This window comes from Gymnoscopelus microlampas (genome assembly GCF_963454915.1).
Source record: "Gymnoscopelus microlampas genome assembly, chromosome: 15".
NCBI classification, from domain to species: Eukaryota; Metazoa; Chordata; class Actinopteri; order Myctophiformes; family Myctophidae; genus Gymnoscopelus; species Gymnoscopelus microlampas.
Genome location: NC_139952.1, coordinates 14,178,710 through 14,201,466, shown reverse-complemented (window position 1 = coordinate 14,201,466; position 22,757 = coordinate 14,178,710). Strand labels below are relative to the sequence as shown.

The 22,757-nt window shown below is 42.0% G+C and overlaps 1 protein-coding gene across 4 annotated transcripts in view; it reads left to right on the top strand.

Annotated features, from left to right (window-relative positions):
* trps1 (trichorhinophalangeal syndrome I) overlaps nt 1–22,757 on the top strand; it is a 179,489-nt gene that overhangs the window by 11,337 nt on the left and 145,395 nt on the right. For all 4 annotated transcript variants that reach the window (XM_084081050.1, XM_084081051.1, XM_084081048.1 and 1 more), the window contains exon 2: nt 16,854–17,411. In XM_084081050.1, the coding sequence (XP_083937176.1) occupies nt 17,399–17,411 (13 nt within the window). In that variant the 5' untranslated portion in view covers nt 16,854–17,398. The remainder of the gene's footprint in view (nt 1–16,853; nt 17,412–22,757) is intronic.

The following is a 22,757-nucleotide window of genomic DNA, read 5'->3' as shown; positions in this document are numbered from 1 at the left end:
GAGGTCCCAGTTAGCAGCGTGAGCTCACTTTGATGTGTGTCAACTCCCTGATAATCCCTGTAGCCTAACCCCGCTGTCGCTTCACAACCTCGTAACTGACTTTCTGCCGTTTCTCCGTTATTAGGTCAAAGAGTAACATGACTTCAGTTTACGTCAAGTATCTAGAATTCGGGCTTTCCACATATCCGTCTGAGACGCACACGCACGCGTGTACAGTGCACACGTACGCGTACTACTACCCTCTACATTTGCCAGAACCCGGTCTGTTTACTGTATTCGTACCAGCTTACTACACAGTAAACTCTCATTGTTAATTTAAGAGTGTACCCACATGTGACCAACATTTGTACACTGACTTTCAGAGTTAAAGGAACACTCAGGATTTTCCAGTGTAGTGTTTCAGTATAGCGTGACAGTACGGTGTGGCGAGAGAGCGACGAGGAGACTGTAGATGACATGACATCATGAACCAGATTCTAACCTGTGGCGTGTACCTTACTTCAGTATTCCATCCACTGAATGCGAATCCCTCAGTGTTTGATTCTGTCACACGCACACACACCAGTGGTGGAAATAGTTCTCACATTTTTTACTCAAGTAAAAGTATCAATACTGCAATGTAGACATACTCTGTTACAAGTAATAGTCCGGTAATAAAAAATGTAAAGAGTAAGAGTAAAAGTACAACAGTATTGGTATCAGTTGTACTTAAAGTACAAAAGTAGAAAGTACTTATTTTTCAGAATATCCCATTTCACAAATTTTCAAATTATAAAATGTATAAAAATCCTTTGAAAATAGCAAGCTACAAGCTCACAATGCGTCGCATTGTGAGCTTGTAGATCTGCTATTTTCAAATGGCCGAAATGTATTTAGGGCTGAAGTGGTTAATGTATGTTTTGTGATAATAATCAAAATCTACAAAGTAACTAGTAACTAAAGTTTTCAAATAATTGTAGTGGAGTAAAAGCACAATATTTGCCTCTCAGATGTAGTGGAGTAGAAGTAAAAGTACTGAAAATTGGAAATACTCTGGTAAAGTAAAAGTACCTCAAAAACAAAATTGTACTTAAGTACAGTACTTGAGTAAATGTACTTAGTTACTTTACACCACTGACACACACACACACACACACACACACACACACACACACACACACACACACACACACACACACACACACACACACACACACACACACACACACAGTCATACTGAGGTGGAAAGTGTGACCGTAGCATCAGTGGCCGGAATTTGAACGCAATTTAGGTTATAAATGTGTTATTGTTGTCGCTGAAAAGGTTATGTATCATACACGTCGGATGACTGCCTTAATTAAGTCGAATGTGATACTTTTCTGTTTTTAATTGCCAAGCATAACATTTAGTCAGGGAAAATCAGAGCAGGTCACTACACAGTAATAAAGTAGAGACGGCAAATGCTAGAAGATCGACTGAGTGCTAGTTCACTAATGCAGTTATCAAAAAACAGATGCTGTTTGTCTGGATCCAAGGACATAAGAAGAAGAGAGACAGAGAGAGGTTAGACTTTTACTTTGGGTTGTTTGTGATCAATAGAAGGAGAAGCGTAGACGCTGAGGCCATTTATTTTTTAAGGCTTTTTAATTTTTAAAAGGCAGTGTTCCTTGGTATTTCTGGGGTTATGACTTATTGATCACAAAGTAAGTACAAGTCTAACCTCTCTCTGTCTCTCTTTGGTCTTAACCACTTAAACCCTATACTTTGTTGTCCAGTGTGCCCCCAAGGGTCTATACCTGCCTCCCCTCCTTTTATCTGAACTTGTAGATCAGTTGTTTTCGCTGAACATTTTCCTATTATTATATGCCAATAGGGACACTAGGGTTCATGTGGTTGAGGTTAGATCAGAACTAACACCCCTTTGTTTTTAGGCACGCACCCAGTAGAATCCTGAGTGACAATTTTATCTTTGAGAGCATCTAAATTGACACTTCCCAAAGTGTGGTACTATTGAAGACTCATGACTAATTCAATGAATGAACCAAGAATTTTGATTTGACTTTTAAAGTGAAAAAAAAAATACCCTTAGAGGTACATTGTTAAACTTTTTCCATTTATTTTAGTTTGCTGTATATGTTTTGCTCCCTACCGTCAGAAAACATTTATTTATATAATGAGCGACAATCTCAGCTTTCAGTTATCATAACAAAAGGCAAGGCTAGATTCAAGATTGCGCTGCTGGACACCACCAACCATATCAGTAATTGGAGGATTTCTGCTAGCTTTTGTCTCCTAACCGATGATTTAATGCCCTTTGCTTTCAGTGATGGTGCATTCATTCTCAATTACCACTGAATGGATGGAAATGTTCTGTGAATATTTTTTCCATCATTCTTCTTCTGACAGTTGCTTATCAGTGGTTCTTTCTTTATAACAGATCTTTATCCGGGTTACAGCGTCTATACAGTTGGACCCGAAGCGTGTCATGTATACGTTACTTGGTTATGACAGAATGACTCATTGATAATTGGGGTTTTGTGTAAGTGGGCGAACTAAACGGCTGTTTTGGCCAGTCAGAGCGAGATTGAACACACGTAGATCCACTATGTGACAAACGTTTCTCTTTCACGTCTGCGCGTCTGTCTCTGATCAGGTTATGTCTCTCTTTCATCGAGTGAAACACAACTCAACATCAGAAGACACTTTTCAGGCAAGACTCGGTTTCTAACTGTAACTCAATACAGTGTAGGCCATCGTATATGCCGCTGTGTAAAACCCACTTCCTAATGCTCTGTGTATATGTGCACGTGTGTGTGTGTGTGTGTGTGTGTGTGTGGGGGGGGGGGGGGGGGGGTGCTTGTGCATACGTGTATGAAATATGAAGTACTTTGTTTCATTTCTACAAGTGCACACATGAGTGCCATTGTGTCCATTTTTCCTTGTTATAACCCTATACCTGCTATAGAGCGGGACCCGTTTTTTTAGTGCTTTTAAATCCAAGCCATTAGCTCGCTCTCTCTCGCACACACACACACACACACACACACACACACACACGCACGTATTCGCGCGCGCACACACCCATTAGTATTGTAGTCTGGGCCTGGGGTCTGGCTTAAACATCTGGTGACTGAGTAACTTTTCAAAGTAGTCTTTGTCTTCCCTCTTGAGTGTGTGTATGTATGTGCACATATGCACATGTGTCTGTCAGTGTAAGCGTTCCTCTTTGTGTGTGTGTGTGTGTGTGCGTGTGTATAATGAGGGGCAGACGTTTTACGGCGTCCTGTCAAATTAAAACTATGATTTAAACGACTAACTTATATGTTCGTTTTTTTATTAAGTGAATGGCCAGTCTTGCAGCATTTGAAAAAAAAGAAACGTGTAAGTGCCAATATACTGTGTGTGTGTTGTTAAATAAAAGTGATTAAAATAAACATGTAGCTAGAAATATTTCAGTGTCCGTTATGCAGCGAAGTGCCAGTTTAGACTGCATCACCCTTGTATAAGTTATGACGGGTCTATGCACTACAGAGGAAGGGGAGAGGGAAACCCGACTGTGTGCCACACTGTGCCATTGAGCTATGCACAGCTTTGAATCAGGCTTCGTCTCAACCGTTGAAAAATGGTATTCGTTGCAGTAATTGAAAAAAGATTCTGTTAGTTTTATCAGGACTTCAGTGCTTTAAGAGGGCAGGCCTCTGGAGGCACTTTTCGCTGTTGGTCTCCCAGCATCAATTAACAGCTTAAGCAAGAGAGTGAAAGACCCAGGGATTCATCTATCCCCTTTGCAATTAGCCCTGCTCAGTCTGCACGTATAATAACCATGTAGCGGCTTGTGCAAGAACTTGGTGCTTTGACTTTTTGCTTTGACTTTTTTCCCTCTCTGTCCCCGAAATGAAACCTGTTGACTTCCTCTTTGGCCTTGTTATCAACTGACCCTGTGTTTGTGGTTGCTTGCTTGCATGGTAATGTGATTTTCTTTTTGCTGTTGTTTTATATTCTGGCTCCAAACTAAATTTCCCTTGTGGGAGCATAAATATTTTTATTTGAATTGAGCTGGAAAATAGAGTCAGGTGATTTGGTTGGGATAGACAGTTTAAAGGAAGGAGGGCATAGGTTTTCTCGCTTGAGTCTCTGATATGTTAAATCTAAAGTGCACTGTGATGCATATTATCAGTTTTGAGAAGTTGCTAATTGCTAAACATGCTTATACAGTACCATCCACTAGGTCCAAGATTTCAGATGGGTTGAGATATTTGTGATTGATCTCTTTCACGTCGAAAAGGGATACATCTAAGTGGTTCTACACAAATCACAACACAAAAGGTAAACAAATCAACCATGCACAAGTTGAGATGGCTCATTCAGGCTACCTTCTGTGTCTTCCTAATCTATTAGTCCACAGTACATCTCCTTGACTATTAACTTCTTGTCCTGCAGTGTGCTTGTCCAGCCTGCAAGGACTTAAACACAAGCAGCATCTTACTCTAGATAGTTATTCTCTGCAGGGAATTTCAGCCACCTGTTTCTCTCTCTTTTAATCTCTGTGTTTGTTGTACCTTTGGGTCTTGAGCCACCCTTGTAGAAAAACACTGACATGGGTGACTTTTGCACCCATCAGCAGTTTTTCATAAAGGGAAGTCTCCCAATGGCTTTGTAGCCACAAAGCTGATGTTTGTCGGCCATCATATTCAGTCAGTGGTGGTATCTAATCACTTGTATCAAAGGCAAACAAAAAAAGTTTGCCATTTCCACACAACAGCTTCCTGCTCCAACAATTTTACTGTGCAAAAACACAATCGAACCACAGTGTTTCGACCATGAGTTTGGTCTTTGTCATTCCACCTGGACTGGAGCAGTCCAGTCCAGTCCAGGTTAAACGTATTATTTAGTCCTGCTGAGCACCAAAATGGATGTGCATACAATTGTTCTTATATGATCTAATCATGTGTATCAACACTGGATGACAAAGTGCATGCATGCAGGTCTCAATTCAAACCAACATAACAATACTACATGGAAACGTTTTCACTTGTCGGCATTCTACGCTTTCAACTTAAACCCCACAGTATAGCCTATATAGTTTATACTTCACTGACCGGAGTCCCCGAGGCGTCTACACTAGATTAGACCCCCTAATCTTTTTTCCTGTACACCAAATCTCTCCGTCAAAAATAGCTGATCTTCTGAGCTTGTAGATCTGCTATTCTTTTTTTTTTTTTTGCTGAATGTCTGCCCCAGAATAGGGCCGCTGCTAGGGTAAAACCCCATTCAATCCAGGAACGCATCTGTGTCATTTTAGATTTGACCTATAACCATTATTTTATACTTTGGCTATTCAAAAACAGCAGATCTACAAGCTCGTAGCGCGGCACCGAGTGCCGCGCTAGGAGCTTGTAGATCTGCTGTTTTTGAAAAATCTTGTACATTTGTGCAAATCTTTGAATATATATATATTTTTTTTAAACAACATTTTTAACTAAAATCTTTGCTTCTGGGGTCCCTTGAACAACATATTTTGCTGGGGGTCGGCGGCCAAATACATATAATTTTGGGTGGTCCATGACAGGAAAAAATAACCACTGATATTATAGCACCATACGTTTTTAGGATATAGAAGACATTTGTAAAGATTTGCACAACTTTTCACGTTTTTTCAAAAAATAGCAGATCTACAAGCTCGTAGCGTGGCGCTCTACAAGCTTGTATATCTGCTATTTTTGAATAGCAAAAATAAATCTTCAAAATGACAATGACTGCGTTCCTGGATTGAATGGGTTAAAGCTGTGCTAATAAGTGGAATCAGCTGGTGTGCAGTTTGGTGTTAGGAGTGACCCCCCCCCAACCCCCCCCCCCCCCCCCCCCCCCGCCTTCACTCAGACTTCCATGGCACATGACTGGACACCCAGCAGTGTTAGCTACTCAAGCGTACTTCGGCCTGGTTTTCAAACCTGGCTAGCTTGCGGTGTTAATCTCACACCCCGTGACCCACCTTTTAGGTCTTGGACCCAGTATTTGAAAACCCTTTAGAGAGTTAGTAGTAGTGATATTTGTCACCATCTGCGTCGCCTCTGCTCGTCAACAAATGGCGGTTTGTTACTTTGTAATAGTCAGCATGTTTTAAAAGAAGAAGAAAAAAACGTGCTAAAAGGGGAAGTCCTCTGGTGGCATTGTACTGATAACAGACAGTGTGAGAGTGTGTTTGAAGTAAGTGTGTGTGTGTGTGTGTGTGTGTGTGTGTGTGTGTGTGTGTGTGTGTGTGTGTGTGTGTGTGTGTGTGTGTGTGTGTGTGTGTGTGTGTGTGTGTGTGTGTGTGTGTGTGTGTGTGTGTGTGTGTGTGTGTGTGTGTGTGTGTGTGAACGGATGGACGATGGAGGGGAGGTACACTTTTTTTTTGGAAAAATGGAAATAAAGGAGGCACACATCTGGGGGTCTTTGAGACTTTTGTCAAGGGGGGGGGGGTTGCGAGGAGGGTGTGAGAGGCCCACAGAGATGGCATGGATGGAGGGGGAAGGGGTTAGAGAAAGAGAGAGGGAACAGGAGGAAGGGGATAGATGTACATTGTAGGTAGGTAATGAGTGAGGAAAGAGAAACGGACTGATAGTGGACTGAAGAGGGCAAAATGAGAACGTTTCCCAAAATGTATGGAAATGTGTGGAACGTGTGTGTGTGGGGGGTGGGGGGGGTGTTAAAAGGAAGTGGTTTGTGTAGACAAAGGGAGTGAGAGGAGAAGGAGGAGAGAGAGAGAGAGAGAGGAGGGGGCTGAGACAACACTTGCCATAGCTGCAAACTTTACGGCTGACAGTTGAATTTACTTTGGGGCTGTGTGTGTGTGTGTGTGTGTGTGTGTGTGTGTGTGTGTGTGTGTGTGTGTGTGTGTGTGTGTGTGTGTGTGTGTGTGTGTGTGTGTGTGTGTGTGTGTGTGTGTGTGTGTGTGTGTGTGTGTGTGTGTGTGTGTGTGTGTGTGTGTGTGTGTGTGTGTGTGTGTGTGTGGGGGGGGGTGGGGGTGTGTGTGTGTGTGTGTGTGTGTGTGTGTGTAATAGAACAGCAGGGAGCACAGCGTTTGTTCTCCAACACGGCTTTTGGACTTTTTCGTTATTCACTCACAACTTGTCTCTTCTCTTTTAGAAGACCATTTCACCTAGCAGTGTGACCCCCGCTCCCCTCTCTCTCTCTCTTTCTCTCTCTCTCACACCGTTTTCTAATTTTAGCCTCTCTCTTGCTCTCTTCTCCTCTAGTTTGTCTTCCCCCCCTTATCTTTATTGCTCTCTGACTCTCATCTTTGTTCTCTTTCTAGTCTCAAGGGAGGGCTTCAATGCCAGTGCAAAAAAATTATGTAAAAAGGCATGCTGTTAGATAATTCAACTACTCCTAATCTTCCTCACCAGACAGTTAGTTCCATACTGTACATCTCTTGAAAGGATGCGATACAACCAGTGTTCCTCCTCATGGTGTGAACTATTTTTTTTTGTTAAAATAAGCGTTAAATTGCTCTATATTCTGATACTCTTTGCTATAGAGTGTTTGTTCAGAAATGGGGGTCTCCCTGACTCTCCAGCTCTTTAGTAAACAGAAAATGCATTACCTTTTTAAACGGCCTTAGTGGAGTACTGTAGGTGTCGCTCATGTTTTAAATGATACAAAAAACAAAGGCTCCTTGTGCTGTATTCTTCCAGTGTGTTCATGGGATATATATTTCACCGATGCGATAATATCACCAGCTGTGCGTACTGTGTATATACGGCCTCGTGAAGCAAAGCCTATCCAAGTGTTCTAAAAGTAGAACGCAGCATTCGCAGCAGATCAATGGACGATGGGAGCGAGAGAGAGATGGCCATGCAGAGGAGAAAATAGGACACGGAGTAAAGTAGAGAGAGGTGGAAGAGATGCAGAGTGAGAGACAAGGTCTCATCTTAGCAGATCAGTGGGCGAGGGGGCAGAAAAATGATATAAATATATATTTATAAAAAGAACAGTTGTCAGTAGGAACAGAAGATTGGGGCCACCACAGTGCATTATGAAAACTCTCTTTGGATTAAAATGGGTCTTTTTGGAATATGCCAAGTCCTGGGAGACATCTGGCTGTGTGTGGGATGGAGGGATAACTTCTTGACGAGGAATGGATTTTAAAAGAAAAAAAGATGTTCAAAACAACACAGTCTGAATGTAAAAGAAAGAGAGTGAAAAACAGCATGGATAGTCTGGAAGAAAAAAAACAACAACCCAGAACTACCAAGCTTGTTTGGAAATGAGACTAATCGTAGATTGTCACAGATTTACCCGCTTATGATTGCATGAGCCAGTCGCGTGAGACCTTATTTAACTGCAACTCAGCAGTAATAGCTTACTTAAGGGTTGTAGTTACTTTGCCTAAAAAATGAAGCATAAAGTTGTCTATAATTCCGATTCGCAGCCGAATGATTATTAAATATTTATTTTGCATTTAAAGCAGCACTATGTAACTTTCCTCTTCTACCCTGGACTTGAGCCTGGTTTCCTGCTTAAGGGTAGATTTTTTTTTACCATTGAGCTAATAGAGCCGGCCTGCTTGCTCAGGGGATACATTTAATCTTGACTATAAATTTGTGTCAGATCCTACATGACCATTGACACAATCTAAATGTCTCAATAGAAGAGCAGGGAGACAAAATATAACCACCCCATTTTTTATTGTATTAACATACTCTACCATACAGATTGGACCAAATTACATTTTATTCATTAAAACGAATGTTACATAGTGAGGCTTTAGAAACAATATAAAATATATATAATGTTTTCACATTGCAAAACACTAAACTATTTTTCAACAGCACTGTTAGTATGGCCGCCATAGTCAAACAGTTCTGCAGTGAGCGATACAGGGACTGAGTAGTGTTTCATAGATTGTCACCATTTCACTGCAGTCATATTGAGTTTTCTAACTTGACCCTTATCAAATTTTATTGGTAAAAAAAAGAAAGAATCCAGCCTGTTCTTCCCAAGGAAGCATATGGCTTGTAGACATTCGGTCACCAAATGACTTTTTGCTAGTATTTTATCAGGTTGCAATTGAGGGAAACATTTCTCAGTTCATCCCAGGGACGCATATGGCCCTTAGGTGTCCAGTACCTCGCTAAATAAGTCTGATAGCGGAGCATTTGGGATTGTATTAAAGGAGACATGGGAAGCATATGGCGGTCAGTCCTTCATTCCATTGCATCAGTCTGATAGAACTGCTTTGTGGAATTTCCACAGCCTTGTAATGGTATCAAAACAGACATTTTACCATTGAAATGACGATTCTGTATTAAAGAGAACACTTGGAGAACGTTGTGATGGCACTTTGTTTTGGGTCTGTTTGATTTGAAGGTGAATTCAGCCCTACCTTCATTGACACCTGTGGTTTCTCGTAAAGCCTGATCACGTATACTTAGTTGTCCCTTGTGAACTTGCCCGATCTTATAAGCTCACAACGCGTCGCACACGACACGCCAAGAGCTTGCAGATCGGCTATTTTCTGCACTCAACACCGGCGTATGAGGGAGTATAGATGAAGCATAACATTTGCATGTGCTTCCCGGTCGTGTTTAACAAGTGAATGCTGCTTCAGTGGGCCAACTCACTGCAATCGAGGGCTCTGGAATGGACTATAAAGTCAACATTGTGGGCTGAAAATGTTCCGTGGTGTCTCTGTGTGTGTGTGTGTGTGTGTGTCAAGTCTGTCCAGACATTTTCTCCCGTCGGGCCGGGTGCTCACAGGAAACGTCCGATTCTCCAGGAGCGGAAAGTGTGTGTGTGTGTGTGTGTGTGTGAGAGAGAGAGAGAGAGACAGCAAGTGTGTGATTGAGTATGTAGTTTGTGTATAGTCTTGTATAGGTGTACATCAGTCTGTGTATGGCGTGTGTGTGTGTGTGTGCGTGCGTGTGTATGTGTGTGACTGACGTAATGTTTGAGCTTACCCAGACAGGGGGACAGACCAAACCAAGAAACACATACACACAGGGCAGGGCAAGGTGTGTGTGTGTGTGTGTGTGTGTGTGTGTGCGCGGCTGGCAAAGTTGAAGTTTGTTTTCCGTATTTTGGGGAAAAGACAGCGAGGTGAGAGTCAACAATCAACGTGTTGATCTATGCAGCTACCAGTTCCTTCCATTACGCCTCCTGCTACCAGTGTAAGCACAGTGTGTCTCCTATTATTGACTTGTGATGGACGTGCGTCCTGGTTGCGGTGAAGCTTAGTCACAGTCAGGCTGGTGAACTACGTAGCCACTTGTTTCCTACTGCAGTCTCATTCATGATTTGAACTTTACAAATAAGCTTCTACGACGTCTTAGCGTCTTAACCCATTAAGACCTGAGGCCGATTCTACAAATGCCTTCTAAATCCTAACAGTTTTCTGAGGAAAAAAAACGTATGTTGCTATATATCGTTGCTGTCGAGCTGAAACCTCCTATGTACTTATTTTAACTTTTTTTTCCGTAAATTTACGCCCTACTTACACACCATCCTACAGTGTCACACAAAAGCATCAAATCTACAAGCTCAAAACGCGGCACGAAGCGACGCATTTTGAGCTTGTAGATTTGCTACTTTTGCCATTTCTGAATTTGAATCCTGAAAAGTAACAGTTTTCGCCATATGAGGTTTCCAACCGACAGAGACGGTACAGATACTGTAGCTAAAATTTTAAATGACACAGATGCCTTCCCGGTTTTAACGGGCTTAGGAAAAATAAACCAGTATACAGTATTAAATAACGAAATAACTAAAACATTTTAGCACCTGCGAAGGAGGCCTGGGTTCATATCCGTGGTAAAAAAAGTTACGAATTGCAGCTTCAGCTTTGTCTTCTGTTGTTGTTTTCTCTTGGATTACTATCTGACTACAATAATACTGCTGGTTTCCAATTTCCATATCACTAATATTGTATGATAATTCTGTTCACTTTACCTCTCCATTTGATTTATGTTGTTATGACATGGGGATCAAGACAGACCACTGATAATGTATGATATAACGTATCAAATTGGGGACATCTGGTCTGTGAAATAAGCATTTTTATCGTTTTTCTTTTATAAAACCTGCATTGTGAATAATGGCTTTTGCCATTTCTATTCCTATGTCACATTAACAAAACTGTCAGTCATTGGTACACAGTACTTATTGCCTTTCATCCTCTACAGTCTGCTGGTGATCACTTACAAACCACATTATGGACACAGACCGTGTAGATTTGGTTGTATGGGGGGAATGCAGGTTGGAATTCAAAGTAAATACAAATACATTTGTATGTACACTTTTAGGACACTCTCCATTGGGAGTGAACATACTCTTCCACAGGATGAAAGTGATAGTTGTTCTTTAACCACATGAACCCTAGCATCCCTATCCTGGACATGGCTCAATAAGCGAAAATTGCGATGTGTTGTGTGCTGGTAGAAAGGCTATTTTCAGTCAAGATATTTGGTGTAGAGAGAAAAAAAAAAAGAGGGGACCAAGTATAAACCCCTGGGGGTTTATACCCCGCTCAAACAAAGTATGGTTTAAGTGGTGAAACCACAAAAAGCACTGGCCATCAAGAGACGTTGGCATCATGCGTCGAGAGAAGTAAAAGAAAATCCCAAACATCTTATCAATATAAGAACTCTGACACTGTGTGCGACAATCTGTACTAGCCCCCCCCCTCTCTATCCTTGTTTTGCACCCGTAATGCCAATTTCAGGGTCATTTCAGAATTGTTGAGGGCTTCTGGTAATTTCTGAGCCTTTTTTTTTTTTTTTAAGGAAGGAAGGAATGAGGACAGTCTGCTACTCATTAGTCTCATTCTGTTTGCCTGTTCCTTTGACTCATATTCATGTTTTTGATGTTAAATCTGTGTTGTATAATGGGAGATGAGTCAACAACAAATAAAAGAGGATGGACCCAAAAGCTTTTCTGCCCGTCGTATCTCACTGGGGTAATCATGGGGGCTGTTCTGTCGTTTCACACAAAACGTAACTCAAACATGCTACTTTGAGTGGTTGAAAAAAAATGACGACGCCCCAGCATGAAAGCGAGGGAGAGCTTCAGCGAACAATGTTTTTAAATGATAGCAGCAAATGTAAATATTCCTTTTTTTTTGGTCTTAATTACACTGCTCGCTTTGTGTATTTGGAATACAAACAATGAAAATAACCCAAATAATAATTTTCAGATGTGGTCGACCGAGGAAGTCAAACAATGTTTTGTTTTCGTAAGTCGGAGCGGTTGTGACGACTATGCCGGCGCTCTAATTCGTTGGTCGGACGCCAAACTAAACTTTTGTGTGCACAACGTCCAAAACACGTACAGACGGATATAAAAACAACCTCTTAAGAACACCCAATCTACCTGCTTATCTGCCTGTCCCTTTAGAAACATCGGTGACAACATAGGAAAATCAGGCTGAGTGAATTTAGAATATAAATAGTCAAGCGATTGTTTTCATATATAGCCGCTGAGCTTAGCTGAATACGAAACAACGTGGTTTCTGCGCTCTTAATGGGCGGAATGGGGAACTAAGCATGTTATTCAAAGATGCACTGAAACAAATCATAAAGACAACCTTTGGTCCCGTCGATTCCGTCTATATCCGTATAGGATAAACATGTTACAACATGCGTAAATCAAGCGTCGTCTATTGAAAACGTAAAAGCATGACTACAAGTAAAAATAATAATTTTCATATGGTGTTTAGTCGTAGGCGAAACAATGTTCTCTGTGTGTTGTAATTGGCGGAACGTGGAACTAAAGTCTGTGTACACAACATCTGAAAAGGCACAGAGACATCAAAAAGGGCCCTTTTCAAAGACAATCATTTTCTCTGAGACTACGGGCGAGGAGGGGGGGGGGGAGAAAAATGGATGAAAGATGAGGGGAAAATGAGTGTAATTAGTTTGACCACCATGACATTCAAAACAGCAATAACAATAACAAATCAGAAAACAATAAAAGATGAGAGCGGTGATAAATCCATCGGGTGGATGTCGCATGAAGAAAGTGATCGAGAAGGAACGTTGTGTGTGTGTGTGTGTGTGTGTGTGTGTGTGTGTGTGTGTGTGTAGGTGCTTGGGTGTCAATGGGATCACCCATCATGCTTACGTGTGCACTTGGAATTGCGGGCCTGCTTACATGGAAGTGTGTGTGAGTGTGCGCGCGAGTGCGCGCGGCGTGATCGCGAGCGTGTGCAACCATGTACGTCAGGCCGTCATGAATGGTGTGTTTGAGACGGAGCGGAGTGTGTGGAGTTCCTCGGGCCGGACCAAATTGGAAACAGAAAAACAAACATTCCCTCGGAACCCCTCCGCTCTCTCCAGCCCCCCCCCCCCCCCCCCCTCTCTTGTCTGCCGGCTAGTGCCGCAGTCCAACCTGTCTGGGACAATGTAATGGTCTATACCCGGACTGGACCACACACGTACTTTTTTTGAGGGGGGGGGGGGTTAAAGGGAAGGAGGAACTGGTAGGGAAGGAAGGGAGGGAGGGGGGGCACTTGAACCACAATGGCAGTTAGGAAAACAGACACAGGAAAGATATGGGAGAAGGGTTGATGATGGATAGAGGAGAGAGAAAGACTTGAGAGACAGCGGGAGAAAGAGATATAGAAAAGGGGGAAACGGACGGAAGAAAGGAGAGAGGGGGGAAAATTAGAGGAGTGGATGGAGAGATGGGAGGAGAGAACTAGAGAAGGAAAGAGAGACGAGGTAGCAAGGGAAGAGAGAAAGGAGATGGTGAAGAAAATGAGAGAGAGAGAGAGAGAGAGAGAGAGAGAGAGAGAGAATCCAGCAGATTGAATCACAGTTCGAATGGGAAAATGTTTTCATTCTTTAATAGAAACACATTTTCTCTGTCTCTCTCTGTCTTATTTACTACTAATACGTTAATCACAATTCACCCCTTTCCATCAATTAGTCTTCTTTCCTCTTTCTTTTTTTCCAACACATGCCTACACTACCTACAGCATGCAATTACCTGATTACTAATTTAACAGCAGGTAGCATTGTCAAACAGCGTTGTTTATACTGTACTACAGTACAGTATGTGTCGGTCTGGACATGGGGTTCGGTTGTGTACTGTAGCTGTGTGCATATACTGTTATTGTATGTGTGTTTGTGTCTGTGCATGGAGATGTGTAGCTGAGTTTACTGTATGTGTGTGTATGTGCATGGAGAGGGCGTAACTGTGTGAAATATAATATCACAGCGTTTATAGCTAAAAGCTTGTGTGTGTATATGTGTGTGTAAGCACGGAGTGCATAACAGCGACCTTTCACTAGAGCTGGTATCGTTAATGTTCTCTCAGCGATAAGACAGATAACTCCATTAAAGTTCATCTCCATAATGATGGATTGGGAAGACTGAAGGAAGGTTGCCTTGGGACTTTTTTTTTTTGCGCGAGTGCAACTCGTTCCCCTCCAAACGCCACATTTCCATTTCGTCAAACAACTTTTTGCTACCTGCAAGTTCAATCGGGTCAGTATTTGTCGGGGGCCGTAGACGATTTCTGCCCACAGAAACATAGCTGTTTGGTAAGGCGAGGTCTCAGGAGATGGGAGGGTCCCCGGCATGACTCACAGTTCTAATAGTAACTCATAATGTTGTTTGCTTTCATGACAGCAGTGATATTGTAAGAGTAGGCGTCGTTTTTCCTAAACTGTGGATATCTCATTGCTGACATGGGGCAGTTGTTCCGACTGGGTGTCCTCGGAGCCCAGACGGTAAATTTGGGAAATGTGGCGAGGACCACACGGAGACAGTAGTGCTGTCTAAACAGAGGAACATCGGGCCCATTGTAATCTCCCGCCGTGAACGCGCTGATAGAGGTGACTGTGTCCAAAACAATAAACCACCAGAAGCCTGGAAGACTCACATTAACGTGCAGCATATGTGGCAAGTGTTAATTTGTCAGCTTCAAGGCCAATAAAGTCATACTCCAGATAACACTGGTTCTATGAGTTATCCAGAACAAACCTCCAAATATAGACTCTGCTCTTCAGCGCGCACGTGTGTGTGTGTGTGTGTGTGTGTGTGTGTGTGTGTGTGTGTGTGTGTGTGTGTGTGTGTGTGTGTGTGTGTGTGTGTGTGTGTGTGTGTGTGTGTGTGTGTGTGTGTGTGTGTGTGTGTGTGTGTGTGTGTGTGTGTGTGTGTGTGTGTGTGTGTGTGTGTGTGTGTGTGTGTGTGTGTGTGTGCACATGTAGACTTCTAGCCAATTCTCTTATCCACGGGCATGCGCTCAAACACACAAATGCACACACGCTGTCGTAGTGACCAAAGGAAACTTGCTTTGTATAAATACAGACTCAGATTTAGATTTGTGGCGAGTAAGAGAGAGAGAGAGAGAGAGAGAAGGAGAGAGGCAAGATGGATGGAAAAAGGGAGAGAGGGTGGCACAGAGAGAGACACAGTGAAGGGTGGTAGGGATAGAGGGTGGGGTGATTTTTGCGGTTGGGGCAACAAAAGGGGGAACAGAGCAGCAGAGAGAGAGAGAGAGAGAGGGAAAGAGAGAGAGAGTGTTCCTGTTAAGACTAGAATTACTGAATAAAGAAAATGAAGTCCACAAGCGTTGCCACAGCCTGCTGGAAACTTCCTGATGTGTAACAACAATTGAGTCCTGGAAATTTACTGATTAGAGGCTGACCTGGTCCCCCTGCGGACAGAGAACGGTGTTAAAACACAGTCATGTAAACTCAAGTGTAAAGAAGAGTTTGGAAGAGTCCTATCAATCGCAAGTGTTGTTGTGCTCCACTGCTACTTGTAACTCGGCATTATTGACAACGTAACTTAACGGTACTGTGTCGTTTTCTATTGCCGACATCTTGTAACTGTACTGTGTCTATTGTGTAGTGTATGGAGGGGGAGTACTGAGCTGATGAGAGGTTGATTTCAAAAGACAAAAGATTTTTTTTCCTCCTAATGAACACTCTACTAGTCTGCTACTAATGTGTTTGTTACATCTGTTACACTGTTTAAACAGGTTATAAGACCATACAATACATGCTAGTTCTGTAAACACACACACACACACACACACACACACACACACACACACACACACACACACACACACACACACACACACACACACACACACACACACACACACACACACACACACACACACGTATGAAGGCATTCGCACATAAACCGAGTATTTGCTTTAAGTGCTTGCCTCTCGCTCATACAAAAGTTCAAATTACTTTAGAAAATAATGTGGTTATGATGTTTTATAAATAAACCATCATAAAATAGGCTTTAAAAAAAATAAATCCATGGGGTTGGATAGCCCCTAAAAATATATTTCAGGCGATTCTAAAAAATGAATGTACAAATTTCACTCTGGTGTCATTTTGTGAGCAGGTGGGGTGGATCTATTTTTGAGAAGAATACAGACATTTCTGAAGATTTTGAAAATGGGGCTTAAGTGGTTCAAAATGAATTGAGAATTGGTGGACTTTTCCTCATTGAAGCCATTTTGCCGTTGTCTAGTGCCTGGTGTGTGGTTGGAACAACATTCTGTACGTGGGGGACCATGTCAGTCATCAGGATGTCAGGAGAGCTGTCTCGTGTTTATTGCTCACATGTTATGTATTTGTTCATTTATGCACAAAGATGGAAAAGAGGGAAAACATTCATACAGTACAAATATATAATGTATTCTGTATGCATTCATACTTATTTACTCTTCCGTGAAGCACGGCAGATGTGCGAAATATGCAGAAGTCTGACTTGTCTCTTTTAAGGTTTGTGTAGGATCAAAAAGGCCTTTAACAACATTTCAGGGTTCTACAATCTATGGAAGTCGTTTTTTTTAGCAACTTAAGCTGTAGACTTCTGCCATTTCCACTACTACTACTCTAATTTGTGTTGTGTCTTTTTTACCAGGTTGCTACGGTGATGGCAGCGTCTTGGAAATCCTGACCCCGGACCTGTTAACAGAACCATGTGAACAAGACTGGACGGCTAACGCCAGGGCTGCCAGGATACAAAAATAACGGGACGGACCTACGATATTATATTTGATCTGGTTTTGATCTCCTCACGTGCCCTCTCTGTCCGAGCCATTAACCCTAAAAAAAAACCCACAGTTAACAGACTTGACCTGTGTGGAATACAAAACCAGACACGTTTTTTTTTTTTTGGTTTCTTTCCCCTACGATGTTCATGGTACTGTGTGGAGTTAACTTGACCTAAACAGAGAAATGGTGCGAGGCTAGTGCCTGCTTGTCTGCTGCGTCCCCCCGTGCGTCCCAGTGGCTGCGCGGTCTCTGGTTCCCGTTAGCGTGTGGAGTAACGTGGCGCTGGCATCGGAGCGGTGCTGTTGGACTGTGTGCTGTTGGACTGTTGGGAGCGTTTGTGTTCCCGTGCCGGGCCGGGTCGCCGGAGCTGATGCCAAGCCCAGGAGTCAGCCATGATGCTTTTATAACCCGATGATCACGACAGGTAAGAACTGATCCCTGATCATGATTTTTGCAGCAAATTTAGCACTCTAACCCATACGACCTGAGGCTGATTCTACAAATGCCTTTGAAATCAGTAGTTCTCACACTGTTAGGATTTTTCAAACATAGCAGATCAACGAGCTCGCAGTGCGGCACTGTGAGCTTGTATATCTGCTATTTTTGAATAGGCAATATAAAAATCTAAAATGACAAATGCTTTCCCGGTTTTAATGGGCTAATGCTGTTATAATCTTGATTATCACCATGAGTGGAATGGCATGATTTAATAATAGTATTATTATTTTTCAAGGAGCTCGATGCACAATCACTAGAATTTAATATCACTCCCTGCAATCAATTTTCTTATAGTCACTATTATGACACTATTATTATTTCTGATGTAATCTGATCACCAGAAATATGACTGTATCCTTATTACGTTTTGGAGTGTGTTGCTTTCATTTCAAAAGTTACAAAAATAACAATTAAGAATCGACTTTTGGATTATTCTGATTCAGAATTAAGTTATCACATACAGAACTTTAGTGCCTCTTATTTCCCTGTAGCTGTGTATTCTTTTCTAATTTATTATCTTAGCTTTTTTTGTTTTTCTTCGCCCCCAGTAATTACCTGCTTTATTTCAAACATCTGCTTGGATCCTAAATAACTAAGGGGAAAGAGAAAATTGCATTTATTTATTTATTCTTATATCGTGGCTGTCAGGCAGAAACCACTTATCTCCATATTTGAACTATTTGTGTTTTTTTTCATACTACAGCGTCACACAAAAGCATAAAAAGAGGCAGATCTTCAAGCTCACGGTTTTGAGCTTGTAGATCTGCTACTTTTGCTATTTCTTTATTTGAATCCTGAAAAGTAACCATTTTGGACATTGGAGGTTTCCACCCGACAGAGACGATATTTTTCTTTCATCACAGTGGAAGTAAAAATTCTGAAGATATATAGAAATAAATGCCAACAAAGCGTAGGAAAGATAAAACATTTCCTTGTGACTCTCTATCATTGGTATAAAATAAAAAAAGTTAACCAAGTTTTTACCACACTAGCATCCCTATTCTGTCATAATAGGCGAACGTCGAGTGGAAATAGGCAAAGATCCTGTTAAAATAGCCAATCTACACGTTCACAACACGTCACGTTGCAGCAACGTGTCATGAGCTTATAGGTTGGCTATTTTTCGGCAAAGAGATTTGGGGTGTCCCTGGAACAACATATTTTGAGATGGGGGTCCACGGCCAAATACATACACATTTTGGATGGTCCTTGACGTGGAAAAGTTGGAACACCACTAATATAGCAACATACTGTCAGGATTTAGAAAACATTTTTAGATACGTATTTGGCCGCGGACCCCCCCATCTCAAAATGTTCTGTTCCAGGGACCCGCCCCAGAAGCAAAGATTTGAGTTACAAATATTCGCTTTAAATATATACATATATTCAAAGATTTGCACAAAAATAGCCGATCTACAAGTATCTGTATATCTGCTATTTTTGAATAGCCAAATAAATCTTAAAATGACACACATGTGTTCCCGGTCTTAATGGGTTAATAGGCCTCTCATACATCAGGGTCATCACACATGGATGCCTTTTGCTAAGCAATGCAGATCAGAAACATCAATTGTATCAATTGTGTTGTGGCTTGGATCAGCATGGCGCTAACATAGCGTCTCTGTCGGAGGGGAAACCTCATATGTCCAAAACTGAGTATTTCCAATTGTCTACACTTTTACTTCTACTCCACTACATCTCAGAGGCAAATATTGTACTTTTACTCCACTACAATTATATGAAAACTTTAGTTACTAGTTACAGATATGAATTATTAGTTATAAAACATACATCAACCACTTTAGCCCTATTTTATACGTAGGCTATTTGAAAATAGCCGATCTACAAGCTCACAACGCGTTGCGATGCGTGTTGTTCTTGCAGATTTTTCATTAAAAAAATATATATATGTTTTTTTGGCTTTTTCTGCCTTTTATTGATAGTAAACCGTAGACATGACAGGAAATGAAGAGACAGAGATGGGGAGTGACACGCGGCAAAAGGTCGGCAGGCATTAGTAGCCTAGGTGCCCGGGCCGCTACGCCAGCCTTCCGGGCCAGAAAACTAATTTTTCAAGGTTTTAAAGGAATAAATACCATGACTTGGACTTGCAAGTGTCATGAAAACGACTGTAGTGTTGGTCATAGCTGTTGGTATACCTCTGGACAAACCTGTATGCGTTGTCTCAAAATGTCTGTAAAAGACCTTTAACCTTTTGTGATTGATTGATGTCATGCTTTTGACTATGTAGCACTCTGAGATTCCATGTGAATGAAAAGTGCAATACAAATACAATTATTATTATTATTAACCACATGTCCCTATCTGAGCATGCCATAATAGGCAAACAATCGGAGAAAGTAGACAAACATTTTTGGCAAAAATGTCACGTCTACGTCAATGTCTACACAACGTGTCGCAGCATGACAGCGTTGTTGTGAGCTTGTAGGTCTATGCTTGTAGGCCAAGTATAGACCCCTCGGGGGGACCCCATTCCACAAACTATATAGGATTTAAGCGGTCAAATCCTTAGGTTTAGGACTTGGGCTGAAAGATTATGGCTCTGGACTCTGCTAAAGAAGAAGAAACACACGCACACACACACACACACACACACTCACACACACACACACACACACACACACACACACACACACACACACACACACACACACACACACACACACACACACACACACACACACACACACACACACACACACACACACACACACACACACACACACACACACACACACACACACACACACAAAGACCTTATTTAAAGTTGTAGATAATATAAAGTTGTTGCTACACAGCAAAATCCTGAGTGTTAATTTACCGTGTGACAAAATGAACCTGGGTTCAGAGGATATAACTGGATGGGTATTAAGTAACACAGGATGGGTGTTTCAGCTAATTTCTGAGTGACAGATGTGTGTTTAGACAGTCCAGTCCAAAAAAAAGCAGTGCCCTCAAACGGGAGCCGTTTCTCTGACATGATCTGTTAAGTCTTGTTTGTGGCCTAAATCAGTGGTTCTCAAACTTTTTCATGCCAAGGACCCCCAAATTGATATGTATTTGGCCTCATACCCCCCCTTAGACATAGAATGTAAAAAATATTTAAAATAAATCCAAATCTTCTCAAGATAGACACATAGTGAGCTTGTGGGATCGACTATTTTCAATAGTGGTGTATGTAGGGTTAAAGTGATTAAACTGAATTTGCCGTTAATTTAGCACATTTTGTTGGGGACGCTAGAACCTTCTCAAGGGCCTCTGGGGGTCCCCGGACCCCAATTCAAGAACCAAATGATACCTACTTAGTAGTACTTACATTACACTCAACTAGTCAAATGAAATCTCTAGCTCTAGACTAGTATGTCACAACATTGTGTAGCTACTGACTGTGTTGGACCAGCACAGAGCCGGATCACATGTGTCATGTCAGAGATGCAGAGAGTAAAGCCTCATTCATAATTCGTCATGCAACAGCGTTGCACCTAAATACAAATCTACAAGCTCACAACAGGTCGCGATGCAATGAGTTGTGAGCTTGAAGATCAGCTTTTTCCTAGTCTCGCGTAGCCAGACCCCACAGAAAATGAAAAACAGCGACCTCTGCTTTTCTGATATTCTGTGGAGTCTGGCAGGAGTATAATGTTAGACTAGAGCGCAGGGAAACACCGGTTTCATGTCTGCCTATAGCGCATCACTTCCGGTTGGTGCGACCATGTTTTCATTCCCACTAACAATATTTCTACACGGAACACTAACACCACTTCTCCCAGAGAACATGGATGGTTTTGGTTATAAGCCCACTTGTTTCTATGATGAAAGAGTAATTTAAAATGTGAATATCTTTCCGTGGTTTTGTCCGCTCCGAGGACGCTATTGTTAAATTAGTTTCGGCTAGTTTCGAGGGGGGGAGGGTGGATCATGGTGGATGGACACGTGAATCCCGCCCACTACATTTGATTGGGTAAAGCGCGGCCCACTTCCTGATCTGAAGGCACGCCCACTTGTATCCAATGCGCACTGGTTAGGACGAACCGCTCCGACAGATTCCACCGCAGGTCGGAATCTGTTCTTGAGAGATTAGCTTTTTCCTGATGAAGAGTAAGAGGTTTCCTTATGGCTTAAATCGTTTATCCTATTACTCTAGACTTTATTAACCACTTTTGACGTTGTAATTCTATTACAACGTCAAGAGTATACTTTTTTTTTTATCAAGTATTAAAAAGGTCTAAAAGTCCTTAAATTGTCACTTTAGAAATGTGCAGATACCCTATAACACTTATACTGTACTAGACCATACCCGGTCGACGCATCCGTGGGGGGATATGCGCACATGATCTGGCAACCCGGGAGGCGACATTGTTTGACACATAAACGCTAATAAGAAGCTGAGATTTGATGAAATTGAAAAACGGGCTTCGCAGTTAAGTTCAGATGGTAATGGTCAATGGCTGTGTGCAAAATCAGAGCAATTGCTCCAGCCACTGAGGAGAACCGGGTAGCTTCACCTACTCACCTACTCACCACTACAGACAGAGGTTACTAGAATTATAGTAGGATATGTTGGTTTGTTTACTGTTGAGTGAGAAAACGATTTCACGTTGCACATGAAAGCAAATCATCTGGGGACCCCTCAAAATCATGTGGGGACCCCAACACACAGGTTGTGAGACCCACTGGGTAGAAAGCTAGTGTGAAGTCTGGGTCCCCAGGACTGGGAGTGGAAACCCCCGCTTTGAATGCAGAAGCTACCCACCTAGGAGGTGTTTGTGGGCCCAGCGCCTCTCTGGTTATTATATTTTCCCTTTAAGATTAGATATGGGAATTGATTTGCTTCATTTCAATTTGTCACCAAAGTGCAGTGTGGAATTCTGGGCAATTGTGTGTGTACGTTAATGGAGTTGAACAAGCTGATGTTAACGCAGTTGGCGTGAACATGCCTCCTCCCCCCCCCCCCCACACACACACACTGTGCTTGTGGTTTGGGATTCAGTATAGGCAATATTGTTGGCAACCATGTAATATTTATTCATGTTGTGTCTGTGTGTGTGCGTGTCTGTGTGTGTGCACTTGGAATTCAGCCAAATGAAAGACATTTTCCTGCTGATTCTAAAATAATCTTGTCTAGGGGTGCAACAGTTAATTGACTTAATTGATTTAATCGATGTATATAAAAAAAAGTATTTGGTAACACTAACTAAAATCAATTTTAAAAAAAATAGCAGATACAGGAGCTCACAATGCGTCACAAGCT